The sequence below is a fragment of the Salmo trutta genome, chromosome 35, assembly GCF_901001165.1.
Source record: "Salmo trutta chromosome 35, fSalTru1.1, whole genome shotgun sequence".
Lineage (NCBI taxonomy): Eukaryota > Metazoa > Chordata > Actinopteri > Salmoniformes > Salmonidae > Salmo > Salmo trutta.
Window position 1 is genome coordinate 38,396,828 of NC_042991.1, and position 20,194 is coordinate 38,417,021.

A 20,194-nucleotide genomic window follows, 5' to 3' on the forward strand; every position below is an offset into this window, starting at 1 on the left:
TGGACCTGAAGCTGGTAAGGGGCCAGAGTGGGGAAGTGGGCCTGAAGCTGGTAAGGGGATCAGAGTGGGGAAGTGGGCCTGAAGCTGGTAAGGGGCCAGAGTGGGGAAGTGGGCCTGAAGCTGGTAAGGGACCAGAGTGGGGAAGTGGGCCTGAAGCTGGTAAGGGGATCAGAGTGGGGGGAAGTGGACCTGAAGCTGGTAAGGGGCCAGAGTGGGGGAAAACGGGCCTGAAGCTGGTAAGGGGCCAGAGTGGGGGAAGGGGGCCTGAAGCTGGTAAGGGGCCAGAGTGGGGAAGTGGACCTGAAGCTGGTAAGGGGCCAGAGTGGGGAAGTGGACCTGAAGCTGGTAAGGGGCCAGAGTGTGGGGAAGTGGACCTGAAGCTGGTAAGGGACCAGAGTGGGGAAGTGGGAACAGCACTTTACATGTTGCGTTTATATTTTTGTTCAGTGTATGTTGTCAGTATCAAAATATATATATATATATATATATATATTATCAGTATATCATGTTTATACTAAATAAAAATTTAAACGCAACAATTTCAAAGTTCATATAAGGAAATCGGTCAGTTGACATGTATGAATTAGACCCTAATCTATGAGTTCCACAGGACTGGGCAGGTGAGGGGCGCAGCCAATCAGAATGAGTTTTTCACCACAAAAAGGCTTTAATACAGACAGAAATACTCCTGTTTCATCAGCTGTCCGGGTAGCTGGTCTCAGACCATCCCGCAGGCGAAGAAGCCGGATGTGGAGGTCCTGGGATGGCGTGGTTATACATGGTCTGTGGTTGTGAGACCGGTTGGACGTACTGCCATCTTCTCTAAAATGACGTTGGAGGCGGCTTATGGTAGAGAAATTATCATTAAATTCTCTGGCAACAGCTCTGGTGGACATTCCTGCAGTCAGCATGCCAATTGCACGCTCCCTCAAAAGTTGAGACATCTGTGGCATTGTGTTGTGTGACAAAACTGCATATTTGAGTGGCCTTTTATTGTCCCCAGCACAAGGTGCACCTGTGTAACGATTATGCTGTTTAATCAGCTTCTTGATATGCCACACCTGTCAGGTGGATGGATTATCTTGGCAAAGGAGAAATACTCACTAACAAGGATGTTAACAAATGTGTGCACAACATTTGAGAGAAATAAGCTTTTTTGGTGCGTAAGGAAAATTTCTGGGATCTTTTATTTCAGCTCATGAAACATGGGACAAAACACTTTACATGTTGCGTTTTTATATTTTAGTTCAATAGACAGTATATTGTCAGTATATCATATCTATATTGTCAGTATATAATATCTGCTTTAATCCAAGATTAAATACAAAAGGCAACCAACAGCAACAATGTATTATTATTATTATATGAACAATCTGAACATACAACAACAGTCCAACATCTGCAGTACTCTCTGCAAACAATGTTTTGCTCATGTATAACGTAATTAATAACGTAATTATAACTATAACGTAATTAATTAATCAATATCTTCATATGTCAGTTTTCCTAAAAATTAGGGGGGGGGGGGCTAATGCAACTTTATACTGCATATTATTGCTTCTACTACAATTAATGCTTCATTGATCAAGTTTAAGGGCCAGTTTCCCGGACACAGATTGACCGTAGTGCTGAACTAAAAAAACATGCTCGATGGAGAATCTATTGAAATAGATGTTTTAGTCCTGTACGAGAGGCTTTAGTCTATGTCTGGGGAAACTGGCCCCAAGCATCTTAGTAAACTTTTTTATAGACATGATGTGGCACATACTGTAGGCTATAAAGTGAAGGTCATGTATTGTCTTGCAACACAATCTCTTAGATACCATGTTGGTGAAATGAAAAGTTTTTTTATTTTTTTGAAGGCTACAACAAATTGCAACATCTGTGTCGATAAAACAAAGATTTAACAACCCCGTTAAAACAGATGATTAAAACTATAAAGGTCCATAGCATGATACGACCGTCTCCATAGGATACACTGACTTTCCACGCTAAAGTCAGTTTTAAAATGTTCACATATTTTCCCCCTGTCTCTTCATGTCAGCATCACTGGAAAACAAGTTGTTTTCCAACCATAGAGTCCCAGGGCCAGGCCTCAGACCAGGGCAGTGGGTACAAACTCAGACAGATTTCACCTTGCGTCTCTGGGTGACCCATAGCAGGATGGAGACCAAGACTGTAGAGGCTCCTAGAAGCCCGAACACCTTGACTATAGGGAATTTCCCCTGTCAACAACAGAGACGGACAACAACAATATGACTCAGTGTTACCATAGCACTTAAAAACAACCAAAACCACATTGTGGTGTGTTTGAAAAGCTGCGAGTTCCCTCTGCAATTAATGAGCGTTCATTCCTGTCTTCAACAATCAGAGACTGGATATGATATGTTGTTGATGATAAAGTTAAAGCCATATTGTCTTGACAAAACTAATACATGGATGATGTGGTGAACTGACTGACCTCTCGAAGACACTTGTATCCATGGAAGTCGTCTATACAGCTACACTCAAAGAAGCCCGGACCGTACGCTGCACAGAGGGAGTTCTCAGGGCAATTCAACGCTGTAGAAAGGGGGGGGGATACCTAGTCAGTTGTACAAATGAATGCATTCAACTGAAATGTGTCTTCCACATTTAACCCAGCCCCTCTGAATCGGGGGAAGGGGGGGGGCTGCCTTAATCGACATCGGGGAACATTGGGTTAAATGTCCAATTTGTAAGTCGCTCTGGAAAAGAGCGTCTGCTAAATGACTTAAATGTAAATGTAAATGTCTTGCTCAGAAGCAATGTTATCGGGGAACAGCATAGTCTCTCTGCGATACTTTATAAACCGATATTATGACATTAATGCCAACTATAATATTGATGGCAGATCATCACTGTATTCAGAATCACAGCTAAGTTGACGCTGACATTTTAATTTCCCAAAGTGAATTTAAAGGGGGCAATCTGTAATTGGCACATACATTTTTGAACTTCTTAAATTAATGACATATAGCACACTGATTATTGAAGAATATAACTTATAAATGCCTCATTAGCTTTGTTCAACTTTGGCCGTCATTAGAACAAAATATATGCTTTTTTTTTTACTCCATTGATAGTAAACAAAGTAATTGCAAACAAACACTGTATTGCCTCAAAATGTGGTTAAAACTATAATTTGATATCATGGACGGTCAGTCATTCCATCCATAGCTTTGTCTATGAATTTGAGAGTGGTTACATTTCCCCAGCCCCTATCCTTCTATTTACCAAAACAGTAGTGGGGTGTTCACTTTGGTTTTGTCCTTTAAACTACAAGGCTACTTCTTTATTAAACACAACAACAACGATCATGCAACAACAAAAACCTTGACAGTGACTTACACAGATGTCCAGTCTGGTTGCAGATGTCCTTCTGTCCTTCACAGTGACGTGTCTCTCCTTTAACCTCCACTTTATCCCATGATGCATTGCCTCCTGGACAGGCCAGGTTGACAGGCAGAAACCTAACAGAAAGGAGATAGGCTCATTAAAATGTGTGAATTCTATTCTAATAAGGAACTGATTGGACATTAAAATGTGTGAATTCTATTCTAATAAGGAACTGATTGGACATTAAAATGTGTGAATTCTATTCTAATAAGGAGCTGATTGGACATTAAAATGTGTGAATTCTATTCTAATAAGGAGCTGATTGGACATTAAAATGTGTAAATTATATTCTAATAAGGAGCTGAATGGACATTAAAATGTGTAAATTCTATTCTAATAAGGAGCTGATTGGACATTAAAATGTGTAAATTCTATTCTAATAAGGAGCTGATTGGACATTAAAATGTGTAAATTCTATTCTAATAAGGAGCTGATTGGACATTCAAATGTGTAAATTCTATTCTAATAAGGAGCTGATTGGACATTAAAATGTGTAAATTCTATTCTAATAAGGAGCTGATTGGACATTAAAATGTGTAAATTCTATTCTAATAAGGAGCTGATTGGACATTAAAATGTGCATTGCAAGGTTGGACTTGGTAACACAGCTCAGTGAGTTGTACTTACAGGTTATCCAACTGGATGAAGCCTTGAAACAGTGAATTGTTCAGTTGAACTATGGGGTTCAGTGAGATATCTCTGTGGAAGAACAGAGAAAGTACCACAGGCTATATAAAAATAGGAACAAACTGATCATGTTTGTAGCCTAAATGTAAACGGTCTGTTTAACATACATCATTGCAGCTGTTGATGCCTCTCGGAGGTCCTCGACATGACTTAGAGAACAGTTTGATAGGTCCAACCTGAGTGTGAAAACAGAGTGGGATAAATAGCGTTTTTAGGGAAATAAACAACATAATGTAACATAATGACAATAAGACATTGGCTACAAGACAAGTAATCAGTTGGTATATTTTACTAAACAATTGTTACATGTTAATATAGTTGTTAAATGTTGCTAAATGTGTTATTACATCAAGTGAATAATCATTGAGTATTTTGTCAACTGCATTTTATTTTATCAACTGCCCAAAGGTTACAAAACAACGCCTGGTGTTGTCAACAACACAACTTCCTACCCGATGATATAGTCCGCGTTGCTGGTGTTTCCCTTTCGCAGCAGGCAGCAGCATCCGTCAATCAAACCCGCAGACGCGGAACAGAACTGGCCCAGAGCGGTGCCATTCTGCACCGTTCCGTTGCAGAGGTGGCATACCTGTTTGTTCAGCAGAGATTCACAACGTCTTTATCAACATCAACAACTTTCTTCAACAACCGATTAAGAAGAAGAAAAAAAAAATAGAATTTCAATCCACAAATCTCTGTCTATGTAGCAGGCAGGCGGGCTAGCAGCAGACAAGTTATTTATACCCCGTTTACATCGTAACGTATTTCATTACGCCGTAGGTCGTCTTCACGGAGTCCTGCACCGCTTCGTGTAGTGTTTGTAACTCAATATGGAGGAGAGGCTGTGTTTTTTTAAATTTAACTAGGCAAGTCAGTTATGAACAAATTCTTATTTACAATGACGTCCTACCGGGGAACAGTGGGTTAACTGGCTTATTCAGGGACAGAACGACAGATTTTTACCTTGTCAGCTCAGGGATTCGATCCACCGACCTTTCGGTTACTGGTCCAACGCTCTAACCACTAGGTTACCCTGCCGCCCCCGTGTCTCGTCAGAGATCGCATTTATTTTGGGAGATTTGCAAAATATGACCTTTTCATTCAAGATAGGATAAATATATTGTTTCAGGTGATAATAGGTAATATTTTGGTCATAAATCTCCCAAACTAAATGCGATCTATGACGAGAGACAGGCTCTCCTCCATATTGCGGTTACAAACACTGCAGATGTCCCCTCACTAGTGGGGCAAGACGATGACCGTACCGCCTAATGAAAACGGCTTAATAACAACAATGAGTGTAGCCAAGTAGCATAGTAGTTACAATGTAACAATACAATGTAACACATCCGAGTGTATAAACAATGTAACAACTGTACTCCTGAGTGTAGCAGCAGTTACAATGTAACAACACTTCTGAGTGTTGCCTAGTAGCAGCAGCTACAATGTAACAACACTTCTGAGTGTTGCCTAGTAGCAGCAGTTACAATGTAACAACACTTCTGAGTGTTGCCTAGTAGCAGCAGTTACAATGTAACAACACTTCTGAGTGTTGCCTAGTAGCAGCAGTTACAATGTAACAACACTTCTGAGTGTTGCCTAGTAGCAGCAGTTACAATGTAACAACACTTCTGAGTGTTGCCTTCTAGCAGCAGCTACAATGTAACAACACTTCTGAGTGTTGCCTAGTAGCAGCAGTTACAATGTAACAACACTTCTGAGTGTTGCCTAGTAGCAGCAGTTACAATGTAACAACACTTCTGAGTGTTGCCTAGTAGCAGCAGTTACAATGTAACAACACTTCTGAGTGTTGCCTAGTAGCAGCAGTTACAATGTAACAACACTTCTGAGTGTTGCCTTCTAGCAGCAGCTACAATGTAACAACACTTCTGAGTGTTGCCTAGTAGCAGCAGTTACAATGTAACAACACTTCTGAGTGTTGCCTAGTAGCAGCAGTTACAATGTAACAACACTTCTGAGTGTTGCCTTCTAGCAGCAGTTACAATGTAACAACACTTCTGAGTGTTGCCTTATAGCAGCAGTTACAATGTAACAACACTTCTGAGTGTTGCCTTCTAGCAGCAGTTACAATGTAACAACACTTCTGAGTGTTGCCTTCTAACAGCAGTTACAATGTAACAACACTTCTGAGTGTTGCCTAGTAGCAGCAGTTACAATGTAACAACACTTCTGAGTGTTGCCTTCTAACAGCAGTTACAATGTAACAACACTTCTGAGTGTTGCCTACTAGCAGCAGTTACAATGTAACAACACTTCTGAGTGTTGCCTTCTAACAGCAGTTACAATGTAACAACACTTCTGAGTGTTGCCTTCTAGCAGCAGTTACAATGTAACAACACTTCTGAGTGTTGCCTTCTAGCAGCAGCTACAATGTAACAACACTTCTGAGTGTTGCCTACTAGCAGCAGTTACAATGTAACAACCCTTCTGAGTGTTGCCTAGTAGCAGCAGTTACAATGTAACAACACTTCTGAGTGTTGCCTTCTAGCAGCAGTTACAATGTAACAACACTTCTGAGTGTTGCCTTCTAGCAGCAGCTACAATGTAACAACACTTCTGAGTGTTGCCTAGTAGCAGCAGTTACAATGTAACAACACTTCTGAGTGTTGCCTAGTAGCAGCAGTTACAATGTAACAACACTTCTGAGTGTTGCCTTCTAGCAGCAGTTACAATGTAACAACACTTCTGAGTGTTGCCTTCTAACAGCAGTTACAATGTAACAACACTTCTGAGTGTTGCCTAGTAGCAGCAGTTACAATGTAACAACACTTCTGAGTGTTGCCTTCTAGCAGCAGTTACAATGTAACAACACTTCTGAGTGTTGCCTACTAGCAGCAGTTACAATGTAACAACACTTCTGAGTGTTGCCTTCTAACAGCAGTTACAATGTAACAACACTTCTGAGTGTTGCCTAGTAGCAGCAGTTACAATGTAACAACACTTCTGAGTGTTGCCTTCTAGCAGCAGTTACAATGTAACAACACTTCTGAGTGTTGCCTTCTAACAGCAGTTACAATGTAACAACACTTCTGAGTGTTGCCTTCTAGCAGCAGTTACAATGTAACAACACTTCTGAGTGTTGCCTACTAGCAGCAGTTACAATGTAACAACACTTCTGAGTGTTGCCTAGTAGCAGCAGCTACAATGTAACAACACTTCTGAGTGTTGCCTTCTAACAGCAGCTACAATGTAAATAACCGGTTATGGCGAGCTGCGCAGCATTCCTGTATAGCATAGAGCTGAAGCAGAACCTTACCTGTAACTCAGTCAGTTGATAACTCCCATATAAATATAAATGAATGATTAATAAGACCCCTGCTGCATTCTGCTGGCTGGATCCAGCTGTCATTTTTGAACGCGATAGTCATATGATCAATACAAGAAAAACATGTGACTTGTAAGCGACTAAAATCCCTGCCGCTTCACTCGCATGTCTCCTTGTTTCGTTTCCTTTGTATCACTGTCTGATCTCTACAAGACCTGGATTGGTTAAATCACAGTATGGTAACGTGGGGACATCCGGTATTGCTAGTTCTATTATCAGGTTAACAAATCTGTTCACATGAATTAATGATCAATACGACTGAGACGAGGGAAAAAGAAAGAAACCCGATCTGTGTTTGAAAGCAGCCAGTGCTTCATAGCATTACAAATTGTGAGAGCTTTTTGTACAGTCCAGCCTATATAGAGGATCTCATATTCAAAATATTGTACACCAATATGAAACGTGTTGCATTATTCATTGGCCATATTTATTTCTGTCTTGCCTTCAAAACAAAGAAAATGGACAGGCCTACATGGCCAAAATACCTAAAAAAAAATAATAATCCCCTCTCACAATTGAATTTATAATAATGATGTGATAAAGAAAACGTTTTCAAGTTGATTTTGGAAGTTCGCCAGATGACCTGACCATCCCGACACCCTGAAATATACCACTACAGCAGAGGGGTCAGAAGACGATGACAAATAATATACGTAAGTGATTTGTAGCTGTTGTTAGGAAACATAATATATAGCCTATGTTATGCATGTCTTGTCTACAGACTAAAATACATGTATGTTATTCGTGGAAATTCCTTTAAAAAAAATGTGGCACATAGTTGTTTTGTAACGTTTAAAATAAATGCGGTCCCCTCTACTAAAAATGGTTTGGACCAGAGGACTGTCGCAACGCTTCTTGAAGAGCGATTTGATACGTTTGTTACATTGTTTCTTAACGGCTACAACGTAGTCCGTTTTCTTGGGATTTGTATCACATTTGGTCTGTTTCCTGAACTGCTTGCTCCGCCAACCAATGAAACCTATTTTTGGATAACTTCAAGACGTAGAAAGAGGCAACAAATATAACACACCAGTGCTTGTTTCCCCTGTTTTCCCTCTCTCTCAATCATACCAGTGTGTTGAGCACAACATTACCGTGAGCAACAATAGTGGAATCGGCGGTTCGCCTTCAAAATCAAAGTCCCTCATTGAAACTGACGCAAACGGATAAAAATAGTGGTGTCATGCAACAATTGGACTAGATCATACTAAAACAAGCTTTGAATGTAGTTATATATTCAACAAAAGACAATTATTAGTTAATTTGACCCAAAAATGTAAAGCAATTCATGAGCTGAAATAAAAGATCCCAGAAATGTTCCATATGCGCAAAAAGCTCATTTCTATAAAATGTTGTGAACACATTTGTTTACATCCCTGTTAGTGAGTATTTATCCTTTACCAAGATAATCCATCCACCTGACATGTGTGGCATGTCAAGAAGCTGATTAAACAGCATGATCATTACTGACTCGCCTAGTTAAATAAAGGTAAGAAAATAACAATAAAAAATTACACAGGTGCACCTTGTTCTTAACTGACTTGCCTAGTTAAATAAAGGTTAAATAAAATCTAAAAAATATTTTAAAAAGAAGCCAGATGTGGAGGTCCTGGGCTGGTGTGGTGACACGTGGTCTGCAGTTCCAAGGCTGGTTGGACATACTGCCAAATTCTCTAAAACGACGTTGGAGGCGGCTTATGGTGGAGAAATGAGCATTCAATTCTCTGGCAACAGCTTTGGTAAACATTCCTGCATTCAGCATGCCAATTGCATGCTCCCTCAAAACTTGAGACATCAATGGCTGTGTGACAAAACTGCACATTTTAGAGTGGCCTTTTATTGTCCCCAGCACAAGGTGCACCTGTGTAATTTTTTATTGTTATTTTCTTACCTTTATTTAACTAGGCAAGTCAGTTAAGAACAAATTCTTATTTACAATGATGGCCTACCCTGGCCAAAACCCAACCCGGACGACACTGGGCCAATTGTGTGCCGCCCTATCGGACTCCCAATCACGTCCGGTTGTGTTACAGCCTGGAATCGAACCAGGGTCTGTAGTGACGCCTCTAGCACTGAGATGCTAGAGGCTGTGCCACTGGGGAGCCCCAATTGACTGATTTCCATATATGAACTGTAACTCAGTAAAATCGCTGAAATTGTTCCATGTTGCGTTTATATTTTTGTTCAGTATAGTTTTTATTAATCTAAATAAAATTAGGCGTGTTGGAAGGTGTAGCCTGGACTCCGACTTGCAGACTGAAGTAGAACAGCAAAGTTATTTTTAATCTGAGTTTTATTCATAATGAAAATATATTTCACTGCCTGTAGATGTAAAAATGACTGTATGGATCAGTTAAACCAACAGCTTGTATTTGGAAACGTACAAACATTTCCAATAGCTACACTCACTGAATACTGGAGGGATTCTAGATCTTTCTGTGCATCAGGTTTATTAAACTGGGCCTCCGGTTTTATGGTTCTTGCATGGGTTGTTATTCAGGGAAACTATTTTGGATTTCTTAGCAGATGGACCTTGAGAAGACCTACGGAGGAGCTTAGGTGGCCGGTTTGTTTTCTGCTATGTTTCTATCATGTTTCTGCCATGTTTCCGCCATGTTTCTGCCATGTTTCTGCCATGTTTCTGCCATGTTTTTGCCATGTTTCCGTCATGTTTCTGCCATGTTTCCGTCATGTTTCCACCATGTTTCTGCCATGTTTCCGTCATGTTTCTGCCATGTTTCTGCTATGTTTCTATCATGTTTCTGCCATGTTTCTGCCATGTTTCTGCTATGTTTCTATCATGTTTCTGCTATGTTTCCGGCATGTTTCTGTCTTGTTTCTGCCATGTTTCCGTCATGTTTCTGCCATGTTTCTGCCATGTTTCCGTCATGTTTCTGTCATGTTTCCGTCATGTTTCTGCCATGTTTCTGCCATGTTTCCGTCATGATTCTGCCATGTTTGTGGCTGTGTAAATAGTTTTTTTGATAGCTTCTTCTGGATCTGATCTATGTTTTTAATATTCATAGTATAACATTTTAGTATTTTTAAACATCGCCACACTCACTGCTGTGCTTTTTTTTTGATTCTGACTTGATTTTGAAGGATACTGACGAGAATCTCTGTAAATGTCCTGTCATAAAGTCAAACCAGATTGGGATTACAGGAAGGAAATTAGTTTATAAACTTTTGTCCACAGTACTGTTTTTTTGTTTTTTTATCATTGCAATGAACAATGTCTTCGAGGGCCTGCTTCCTGATTTATTTCAAAACACTCACTGAATGGTGATTTAGCTTTTTCCTCAAGTGCTTATTTCCCAAAGTCCTCCTTGGAGTTATCAGACTCCAAAACATCCATGTTGTCTTGTTTTTCCTGTGGAATAGAGTTCAATTTGTCTATTTGGACTCTGTGGTTTATCTAAGCTGACCTTCACCAATATTAAGTTACTTAATTGTATTTTTTATTTATTTTTTATTTCACCTTTATTTAACCAGGTAGGCAAGTTGAGAACAAGTTCTCATTTACAATTGCGACCTGGCCAAGATAAAGCAAAGCAGTTCGACAACATACAACAACACAGAGTTACACATGGAGTAAAACAAACATACAGTCAATAATACAGTAGAAAAATAAATCTATATACAATGTGAGCAAATGAGGTGAGATAAGGGAGGTAAAGGCAATACTATGTAATAGGTACTTATGCTATCAAGAACTATGCAAATATCATACACAATGGATTTAATGTAATCTTGAATTGGTAGAGTTCAACAGTAAACTGAAAACGTACACGCCCATCTTATACCTTATATCATCCTTACCTCTGTACTGTGACTTACAAAGTTCACTAGCCTGCCGTATTAAATGACACGTGTACATGCCCGTGTAGAGAAATATAGATCTGTTTTAGTGGTCACTCCAGTAACTATTTTCCAACAGTGCTGCAATTAATGTCTTCACTGTGTCCCTAGTAAAGACTTTCAATCCTGCTATGGATCTACCAATAGTACAGGTTATGTGTTGCTGGGAAACACTTCCTTCTCTTTCCATTGCATTCAGAAATTGCTCAACCGTGTGTGTGTGTGTGTGTGTGTTCCTCAGTCAGCATAAATACCACAGGAATACAATATATTGGGTGTAGATTAAGTAGAAACTGCAATTTCATACAGCAAAACACTTTAGACGTGATTTTACCACCCAGGGGTGTAACTTTCACTAGCGATGTTGGTGTCATGTCCCTCCCAAATTCTGAAATTGCATTTTTTTGCTCCTACCCAGTTTTATCATTGCAATGTGATACAAAAAAAAAAACAAGCAAATGGTGTGCTTTAGGACCATGCGGATGCCTCAGAGTGGTCAGCTGAATTTAGGACCAAAGGCTGTCAGGCAAAGCTTCTGGAAGGATGGCTGGACCAGCGCAAAAGAGCATAGCTCAGTGTGTATGTGTTGCGCTCTTTCACCGAGTTGTAAAAGCAAGCAGAGCAGAAAACTGGCTACTCTTTAGTTTACTGATGTACAGTACCAGTCAAAAGTTTGGACACACCTACTGATTCCAGGGGTTTTATTTATTTTTACTATGTTCTACATTGTAGTATTATAGTGACGACATCAAAACTATGAAATAACACATATGGAATCATGTAGTAACCAAAAAAAGTGTTAAAGAAATCAAAATGTATTTTATATTTGAGATTCTTCAAAGTAGCCACCCTCTTGGTATTCTCTCAACCAGCTTCATGAGGTAGTCACCTGGAAATTAATTTGTGGAAATTCTTTCCTTCTTAATGCGTTTGAGCCAATCATTTGTGTTGTGACAAGGTAGGGCTGGTATACAGAAGATAGCCCTATTTGGTAAAAGACCAAGTCCATATTATGGCAAGAACAGCTCAAATAAGCAAAGAGAAACGACAGTCCATCATTACTTTAAGACAGGGATGGGCAACTCCAGTACTCGACGGCCTGATTGGTGTCACACTTTTTCTACATCCCTTAGCAAACACAGCTGATTCACCAAAATGCATTCTAAACTGAAGATCAGGTGATTATTGGAGTCAGGTGTGTCAGCTGGTACTGGGGTAAAACTGTGACACCAATCAAGCCCTCGAGGACTGTAATTACCCACCCCTGCTTTAAGACATGAAGGTCAGTCAGTACAGAACATTTTAAGACCTTTGAAAGTTTCTTCAAGTGCAGTCAACCATCAAGCTCTATGATGAAACTGGCTCTCATGAGGACCGCCACAGATAAGGAATACCCAGAGTTACCTCTGCTGCAGAGGATAAGTTTATTAGAACTACCAGCCTCCAAATTGCAGCCCAACTAAATGCTTCACAGAGTTTAAGTAACAGACACATTTCAACATCAACTGTTCAGAGGAGACTGTGTGAATCAGGCCTTTATGGTCAAAATGCTACAAAGAAACCACTACTAAAGGACACCAATAAGAAGAAGAGACTTGCTTGGGCCAAGAAAAATGACCAATGGACATTAGACCCGGGGAAATCTGTCTTTTGGACTGATGAGTCCAAATTTGAGATTTTTGATTCCAACAGCCGTGTCTTTGTGAGACGCAGAGTGTGGTTCCCACAGTGAAGCATGGAGGAGGAGGTGTGATGGTGCTTTGCCGGTGACACTGTCAGTGATTTATTTACAATTCAAGGCACACTTACCCAGCATGGCTACCACAGCATTCTGCAGCGATACGCCATCCCATCTGGTTTGCTCTTAGTGGGACTTTTTGTTTTTCAACAGGACAATGACCCAACACACCTCCAGGCTGTGTAAGGGCTATTTGACCAAGAAGGAGAGTGATGGAGTGCTGCCTCAGATAACCTGGCCTCCACAATCACCCGACCTCAACCCAATTGAGATGGTTTGGGATGAGTTGGACCTCAGAGTGAAGGAAAAGCAGCCAACAAGTGCTCAGCATATGTTGGAACTCCTTCAAGACTGTTGGAAAAGCATTCCTCATGAAGCCTGTTGAGAGAATTCCAAGAGTGTGCAAAGTAGTCATCAAGGCAAAGGATGGCTACTTTGATCAATCTAAAATCTATTTTGATTTCTAAAACACATTTTTGGTTACTACATGATTCCATATGAAGCCCTTGAATGAGTAGGTGTGTCTAAACTTTTGGCTGGTGTTGTATATTGGTAAAAGTCACCTTGTCTGAGAGAGATTTTCATGGTTATTAAAGCATCACACCAGGGTAATTCTACACGAAACACAGCCCTTATTTTGTATTTATTTTTTATAAAATCCTCTATGGGGAAAAATGAATGGTGGAAAAAAACGATTGGAATCATTTCCCTGTTTGACCGTTAGGTTTTATGGGTATTATGACACTGTGGGGCTATATTAGTCTCATAGGTGCAACAGTGTATGAGGATGGCCTGGAAATAGCAGATTAAAACCCCATCAAAATATGATGTACACTGCATGGCCATAAGTATGTGGACACGCCTTTAAATTAGTGGAAATTAGTGGCTATTTCAGCCACACCTGTTTTTATTTATTTATTCTACCTTTATTTATACAGGTTTTTCTCATTGAGATAATATCTCTTTTCCAAGAGAGACCTGGTCCAATAGCAGCAAGGGGAACAACGTTTCAGACAAAACAACTTCCATACACTAACACAACATTAAACACAACTATAAACACACACACACTAACACAACATTAAACACAACTATAAACACACATACAGTACAACAATTACATATTACGTTAAAAACACGAAAGTTTTGACTAAAAACAGTTGTCCTAAAGACAATTACACTCTTCTATAATATATACATCGATCAAGTGTTTAAACTCCACCAACGAAACTAAATCATCACATTTTAAAATGTTCAGGAGAGAATTCCAGGACCACAGAGCTGAGTAACTAAAACTATTTCTACCATGACCTGTTCAAATTCTTGGTACTGCTAGAAGCAAATGAGAATGGGACCGTAATTTATATTTATTTACCAATCTGACTAAAAAAGAACAGAGATAAAATAGCATTTTACCCAATATGGCCTTATAAATCAGTGTATACCAGTGTTTAAGCCTACTCAAGGTCAATGACGACCAGCCAACAGCGCTGTAGAGATCACAATGATGTGTTAGACGTTTCTGATTTGTAATGAACCTGAGGGCTGCATGATGCACTGAATCAAGTGCTCTCAGGGTAGTGGCTGAGGCCTGCATATATATAACATCACTACAATCTAAAACCCGACAGTAATGTACATCGTACCAGCTCCTTCCTGGTCTCAAAAGAAAAACAAGCCTTATGCTGACAGGTGTATAAAATGAACACACAGCCATGCAGTCTCCATAGACAAACATTGGCAGTAGAATGACCCGTACTGAAGACCTCAGAGATTTTCAACATGGCTCCACCATAGGATGCCATCTCCCCAACAAGTCAGTTCGTCAAATTTCTTCCCTGCTAGAGCTGCCAACCGTAAGAGCTGTTATTGTGAAGTGGAAACGTCTTGGAGTAACAACGGCTCAGACACAAAGTGGTAGGCTACACGAGCTCACAGAACGGGACTGCCGAGTGCTGAAGCGCGTAGCGTGTAAAAATCATCTGTCCTCGGTTTCCAATACTCAGCCACACACAAGCCTAAGATCAGCATCATCTGGAGTGTGCGCAATGCCAAGCGTCGGCTGGAGTGGTGTAAAGCTCGCCATCATTGGACTCTGGAGAAGTGGAAACGCATTCTCTGGAGTGATGAATCACGCTTCACCATCTGGCAGTCCGATGGATGAATCTGGGTTTGGCGGATGCCAGGAGAACGCTACCTGCCCCAATGCATAGTGCCAACTGTAAAGTTTGGTGGAGGAGGAATAATGGTCTGGGGCTGTTTTTCATGATTTGGGCTAGGCTCTCTTAGTTCCAGTGAAGGGAAATCTTAACGCTACAACATACAATGACATTCTAGACGATTCTGTGCTTCCAACTTTGTGGCAACAGTTTGGGGAAGGCCCTTTCCTGTTTCAACATGACAATGCCCCCGTGCACAAAGCGAGGTCCATACAGAAAGGGTTTGTCGAGATTGGTGTGGAAGAACTTGACTGGCCTGCACAGAGCCCCGACCTCAACCCCATCTTTGGGATGAATTGGAATGCCGACTGCGAGCCAGGCCTAATCGCCCCACATCAGTGCACAACCTCATTAATGGTCATGTGACTGAATGGAAGCAAGTCCCCACGGCAATGTTCCAACATCTAGTAGAAAGGCTTCCCAGAAGAGTGGAGGCTTTTATAGCAGCAAAGGGGGGACTAACTCCATGTTAATGCCCATTATTTTGGAATGAGATACTTTTGACCATATAGTGTGTGTCGATTAAGTGTGTATAGAGTACACTTCTGGATAAACAGAATTCAGTTTTTCCTCCAGGTGTTCTTCAAATGTATTCAATGTTGCCAACTAGCTAGCTTACGACCCAACTTTCATTCAATCAGAAATCTTGCTGCTGGGAGCCAGCAGACCATTCAAAACATTTCTGCAGACCATTCAAACCATTTTTGCAAATACAAAATTCAACAGACCTCTAAAAGAGGCGTGACAGCAACTTAATAATGGTGGTATGGCAACGCGAGACTACTGAGTAGTCTGCCCCATTTCATGCCCCCAATGCAATTCACATGCACCCACAGTGAGATTTCAACTGATTTGAACTTTTTTGAGGGTGCAGCCTACTCCACTTTTATTAAGTAATAATTGTATTTCGTTGAATTTAATCACATTCCAACCTGGTTTATCATTATCTAGTCCAAATGATGGCATGTTTCCACTATTTGTTTATCCGTTTGTATCAGTTTCAATAGGGGGCTTTTATTTTGAAGGCGAACCGCCAGTTCCACCTACTGTTGTTCACGGTAATGTTGTTCACGACACACACGCCTCAGACGTTTATACAATTTAGGGAAGTGACGGGGGTTGTCAGAAGATAACTGCGCCCTTTCATCCAAAAGTTCTAATGAGAAAGCAAATGAATGGAATCGTCGGTACGGATTGAGAACGGATCGTTATTACAGGGTCAACGGTAACGGGGACTGGTTTTGGACCTCCACACACAGTCGACGAATAAATAGCTATTTTCTTTCTTTATTTTTTACAGCCAACAATGAATGTGCAATTACCTTCATCTGCAACATGGCTGCTAGGAGGACGCTAGTGGCAAAAGTTTAGAGTTCTGACGTGGGACAAGTTTTCTACTAATCCAGTCCGGTGCAGCAGAAACGGTTGGATAAACAAAACAAATCGTTTTCTTCTTTCTATCGCCTCGGATTGAACAAACCAACGGAACACTGGATTACCGAGTAAATACAGAGGAGTGCAAGACCACTTTGGCAAAAGACTTTACCTTGTAGATTTGTGGTGAACCTTTTCATCCAAACTAGTGGTCCTGTCGTCCAGTGGGCCATCATCTAAAATGCATTTCTCCATTCCCGAAACGGAGGTTCGTTCGGGAGAAAATGGATCGACATATGTGGTGAGTTCCGAGTTATTTTACTGCAGATTCCCAGCATGTGAAATCCATTCCTGTGATTTTAATTCTTCTTCTTATTTAAAATCACCCCATCAGACTCTTGTGATATGACTTCAGAGGTTGGTCCGGTTACTAGTAAACCATTTGACAGGACTTTACTGTCTGTCATAATACCTCACAAGGCATTGCCTTTTTGTCATACAATGTAAATTAACCCCCATATTCCTTGGGGGGAATCATACATGATTGACACTTCCAGGCAATACATTGTGGATCAGTATGCATCGATCCACATCAATATAAAGTTACCCTGTAATAAAATCATATTGGGAATGCAATATCATTTCCCACTGCCGACAGAAAACCACAGTAATTCCATCATAGGTGCTGATTGGACAATAGGTGGCAATGCGTCACACTGTAAGAATAGTGTCTCTGAATGCCAGGGGTTGTATCACAATAAACCCATTTAACACCGTTTTATAGAGCTTATCTTTCAAGGCAAATATGTTAAAGTTTTATTAGTTATATGTACAGGATACACGTGGTATATACACTGTTCAATAAAATGTTTACTTGCAGGTTCCTTCTCCACAATGCAACAATAATAACAAATAATACAAAACATAAAGTAAACGTCTCAGTAGAATAGAACAAACATTTAATATATATATATATATATATATTAATACAATACAATACAATACAGGAAGGCACAATTTATTAGCGGTGGTGCGCGCTAATAGCGTTTCTATTGGGTGACATCACTCGCTCTGAGACCTGAAGTAGTTGTTCCCCTTGCGTTGCAAGGGCCGTGGCTTTTGTGGCGCGATGGGTAACGATGCTTCGTGGGTGTCAGTTGTTGATGTGTGCAGAGGGTCCCTGATTCAAGCCCAGGTTGGGGTGAGGAGAGGGATGGAAGCTAAACTGTTACACGTGGTCCTAGTGAGGGACTGGGCTGTCTTCACCACCCGCTGGAGGGCCTTGCGGTTGTGGACGGAGAAAGTCTCGTACCAGGCCGTAAGCAACCGGTCAGGATGCTCTCGATGGTGCAGTGGACCTGTATTTGGAGAGGACCCGGGGTGTCATGCCGAATTTCTTCAACCGCCTTAGGAAGTAGAGACGCTGTTGCTCCCTCTTGACCAGAGTGGTGGTGATGTCGGTCCGTGTCAAGTCCTCAGTGATGTGGACGCAGAGGAACTTAAAACTGCTGACTCTCTCTACTGCAGTCCTGTTGATTTGGATCAGGGCGTGTTCCCTCCTCTGCTTCCTGAAGTCAACAATCAACTCCTTACTTTTGCTGACGTTGAGGGAGAGGTTGTTGTCCTGGCAACATGTTGAAGGTGTGTTCTGACCAAGTGATGTCAGTGCAATGAACTACACGAAGGACTTAATGGTTTGTTCTTTCAAGTCCTATTTAAACCTAAATATTTTAGGAACACCCAGCCCCCCTACAGTACACCCAGCCCCCCTACAGTACACCCAGCCCCCCTACAGTACACCCAGCCACACCCAGCCCCCCCTACAGTACACCCAGCCCCCCTATAGTACACCCAGCCACACCCAGCCCCCCTACAGTACACCCAGCCCCCCTACAGTACACCCAGCCACACCCAGCCCCCCTACAGTACACCCAGCCCCCCTACAGTACACCCAGCCCCCCTACAGTACACCCAGCCACACCCAGCCCCCCTACAGTACACCCAGCCCCCCTACAGTACACCCAGCCACACCCAGCCCCCCTACAGTACACCCAGCCACACCCAGCCCCCCCCCTACAGTATACCCAGCCCCCCCCTACAGTACACCCAGCCTCCCTACAGTACACCCAGCCCCCCTACAGTACACCCAGCCACACCCGGTACACCCAGCCCCCCCCTACAGTACACCCAGCCCCCCTACAGTACACCCAGCCCCAGACAGTCTATGCTCACTCTTCTAGAATGATGTAAAAATGCTCAGTGTTGCTGGACAAAGTATAGCTTAGCTTAGTTATATGGCCCTGTGAGCTCCTTGCTTGACCACAGAGTACAATGTCACCTTTTATTTTAAAGCAGATTAAGTGAGCAGTTAAATCCCATCTCTCGGATCTGAAGTTTGTCACCAAGATATGAAAATCTGACCTGTTTTTCAACTTTAAAAGCATCACCAGCTGGAAAGTGGTTTGCCACCCAAGCTCACAGAACAGGACCGCCGAGTGCTGAAACACGTAGAGTGTAAAAGTCCTCTGTCCTTGGTTGCAACACTCACTACCGAGTTCCAAACTGCCTCTGGAAGCAACATCAGCACAATAACTTTTAGTCTGGAGCTTCATGACATGGGTTTCCGTGGCCGAGCAGCTGCACACAAGCCTAAGATCACCATGCGCAATGCCAAGAGTCGACTGGAGCGGTGTAAAGCTCACCGCCATTGGACTCTGGAGAAGTGGAAACGTGTTCTCTGGAGTGATGAATCACGCTTCACCATCTGGCAGTCCGACGGACAAATCTGGGTTTGACGGACACCAAGTGAACGCTACCTGCCCGACTGCATAGTGCCAACTGTAAAGTTTGGTGGAGGAGGAATAATGGTCTGGGGCTGTTTTTCATGGTTCGGGCCTCTTAGTTCCAGTGAAGGGAAATCTTAATGCTACAGCATACAATGACATTCTAGATGATTCTGTGCTTCCAACTTTGTGGCAACCGTTTGGGGAAGGCCCTTTCCTGTTTCAGCATTACTTATACCTCTGTGCACAAAGCAAGGTCAGTACAGAAATTTGTTTGTTGAGATCGGTGTGGAAGAACTTGACTGTCCTGCACAGAGCCCTGACCTCAACCCCATCGAACACGTTTGGGATGAATTGGAACGCCAACTGCGAGCCAGGCCTAATCGCCCAACATCAGTGCCCAACCTCATGAATGCTGGTGGCTGAATGGAAGCAAGTCCCTGCACCAATGTTCCAACATCCAGTGGAAAGCCTTCCCAGAAGAGTGGAGGCTGTTGTAGCAGCAAAGGGGGGGACCAACTCCATATTAATGTCCATGATTTTGGAATGAGATGTTCGATGAGCAGGTGTTCACATACTTTTGGTCATGTAGGGTACATCGCTCATACTGATATTTCTTCATTTCTTTCTTTCTTATTTTAGGGGATTTGTCTGTGTATTGCTAGATATTAATACTGGAGCTAGAAAAACAAGTATTTCGCTGCACCTGCAATAACATCTGCAAAATACTACTGTGTGTACACGTCAAATGCAATTTTATTTGATTTTCAGT

The 20,194-nt window shown here is 41.7% G+C and overlaps 2 protein-coding genes across 3 annotated transcripts in view; one reads left to right on the forward strand and one right to left on the reverse strand.

The window, feature by feature from the left end:
* Positions 1 to 1,827: 1,827 nt before the first annotated feature.
* Positions 1,828 to 16,668, reverse strand: LOC115175175 (all-trans retinoic acid-induced differentiation factor). 2 transcript variants are annotated; one of them, XM_029734408.1, is made up of 7 exons: positions 16,588 to 16,668; positions 4,557 to 4,693; positions 4,212 to 4,280; positions 4,045 to 4,116; positions 3,370 to 3,491; positions 2,462 to 2,562; positions 1,828 to 2,225 (listed from the first exon to the last, which is right to left on the reverse strand). In XM_029734408.1, exons 1-7 carry the CDS (start codon positions 16,600 to 16,602, stop codon positions 2,121 to 2,123), a joined length of 621 nt encoding a protein of 206 aa, XP_029590268.1. In that variant the 5' UTR covers positions 16,603 to 16,668; the 3' UTR covers positions 1,828 to 2,120. The 2 variants fall into 2 exon arrangements, with proteins under 2 accessions (XP_029590268.1, XP_029590267.1); XM_029734407.1 differs by lacking the exon at positions 16,588 to 16,668 and adding an exon at positions 7,382 to 7,718.
* A 134-nt stretch (positions 16,669 to 16,802) lies between these two features.
* LOC115175174 (sorting nexin-17) overlaps positions 16,803 to 20,194 on the forward strand; it is a 67,959-nt gene continuing 64,567 nt past the window's right edge. The window contains exon 1 of the mRNA XM_029734405.1: positions 16,803 to 16,940. Coding sequence (XP_029590265.1) covers positions 16,881 to 16,940 — 60 coding nt within the window. The 5' untranslated portion in view covers positions 16,803 to 16,880. The remainder of the gene's footprint in view (positions 16,941 to 20,194) is intronic.

Excerpts from the sequence above, each read along its gene's own strand:
- LOC115175175 (XM_029734407.1), bottom strand. The coding sequence starts at position 7,474 with ATGACAGCTGGATCCAGCCAGCAGAATGCAGCAGGGGTCTTATTAATC. Across the intron at positions 4,694-7,381 it reads ATCAACTGACTGAGTTACAG|GTATGCCACCTCTGCAACGG; the intron begins GTAAGGTTCTGC and ends CTGAACAAACAG. Across the intron at positions 4,117-4,211 it reads GCATCAACAGCTGCAATGAT|AGATATCTCACTGAACCCCA; the intron begins GTATGTTAAACA and ends GTTCTTCCACAG.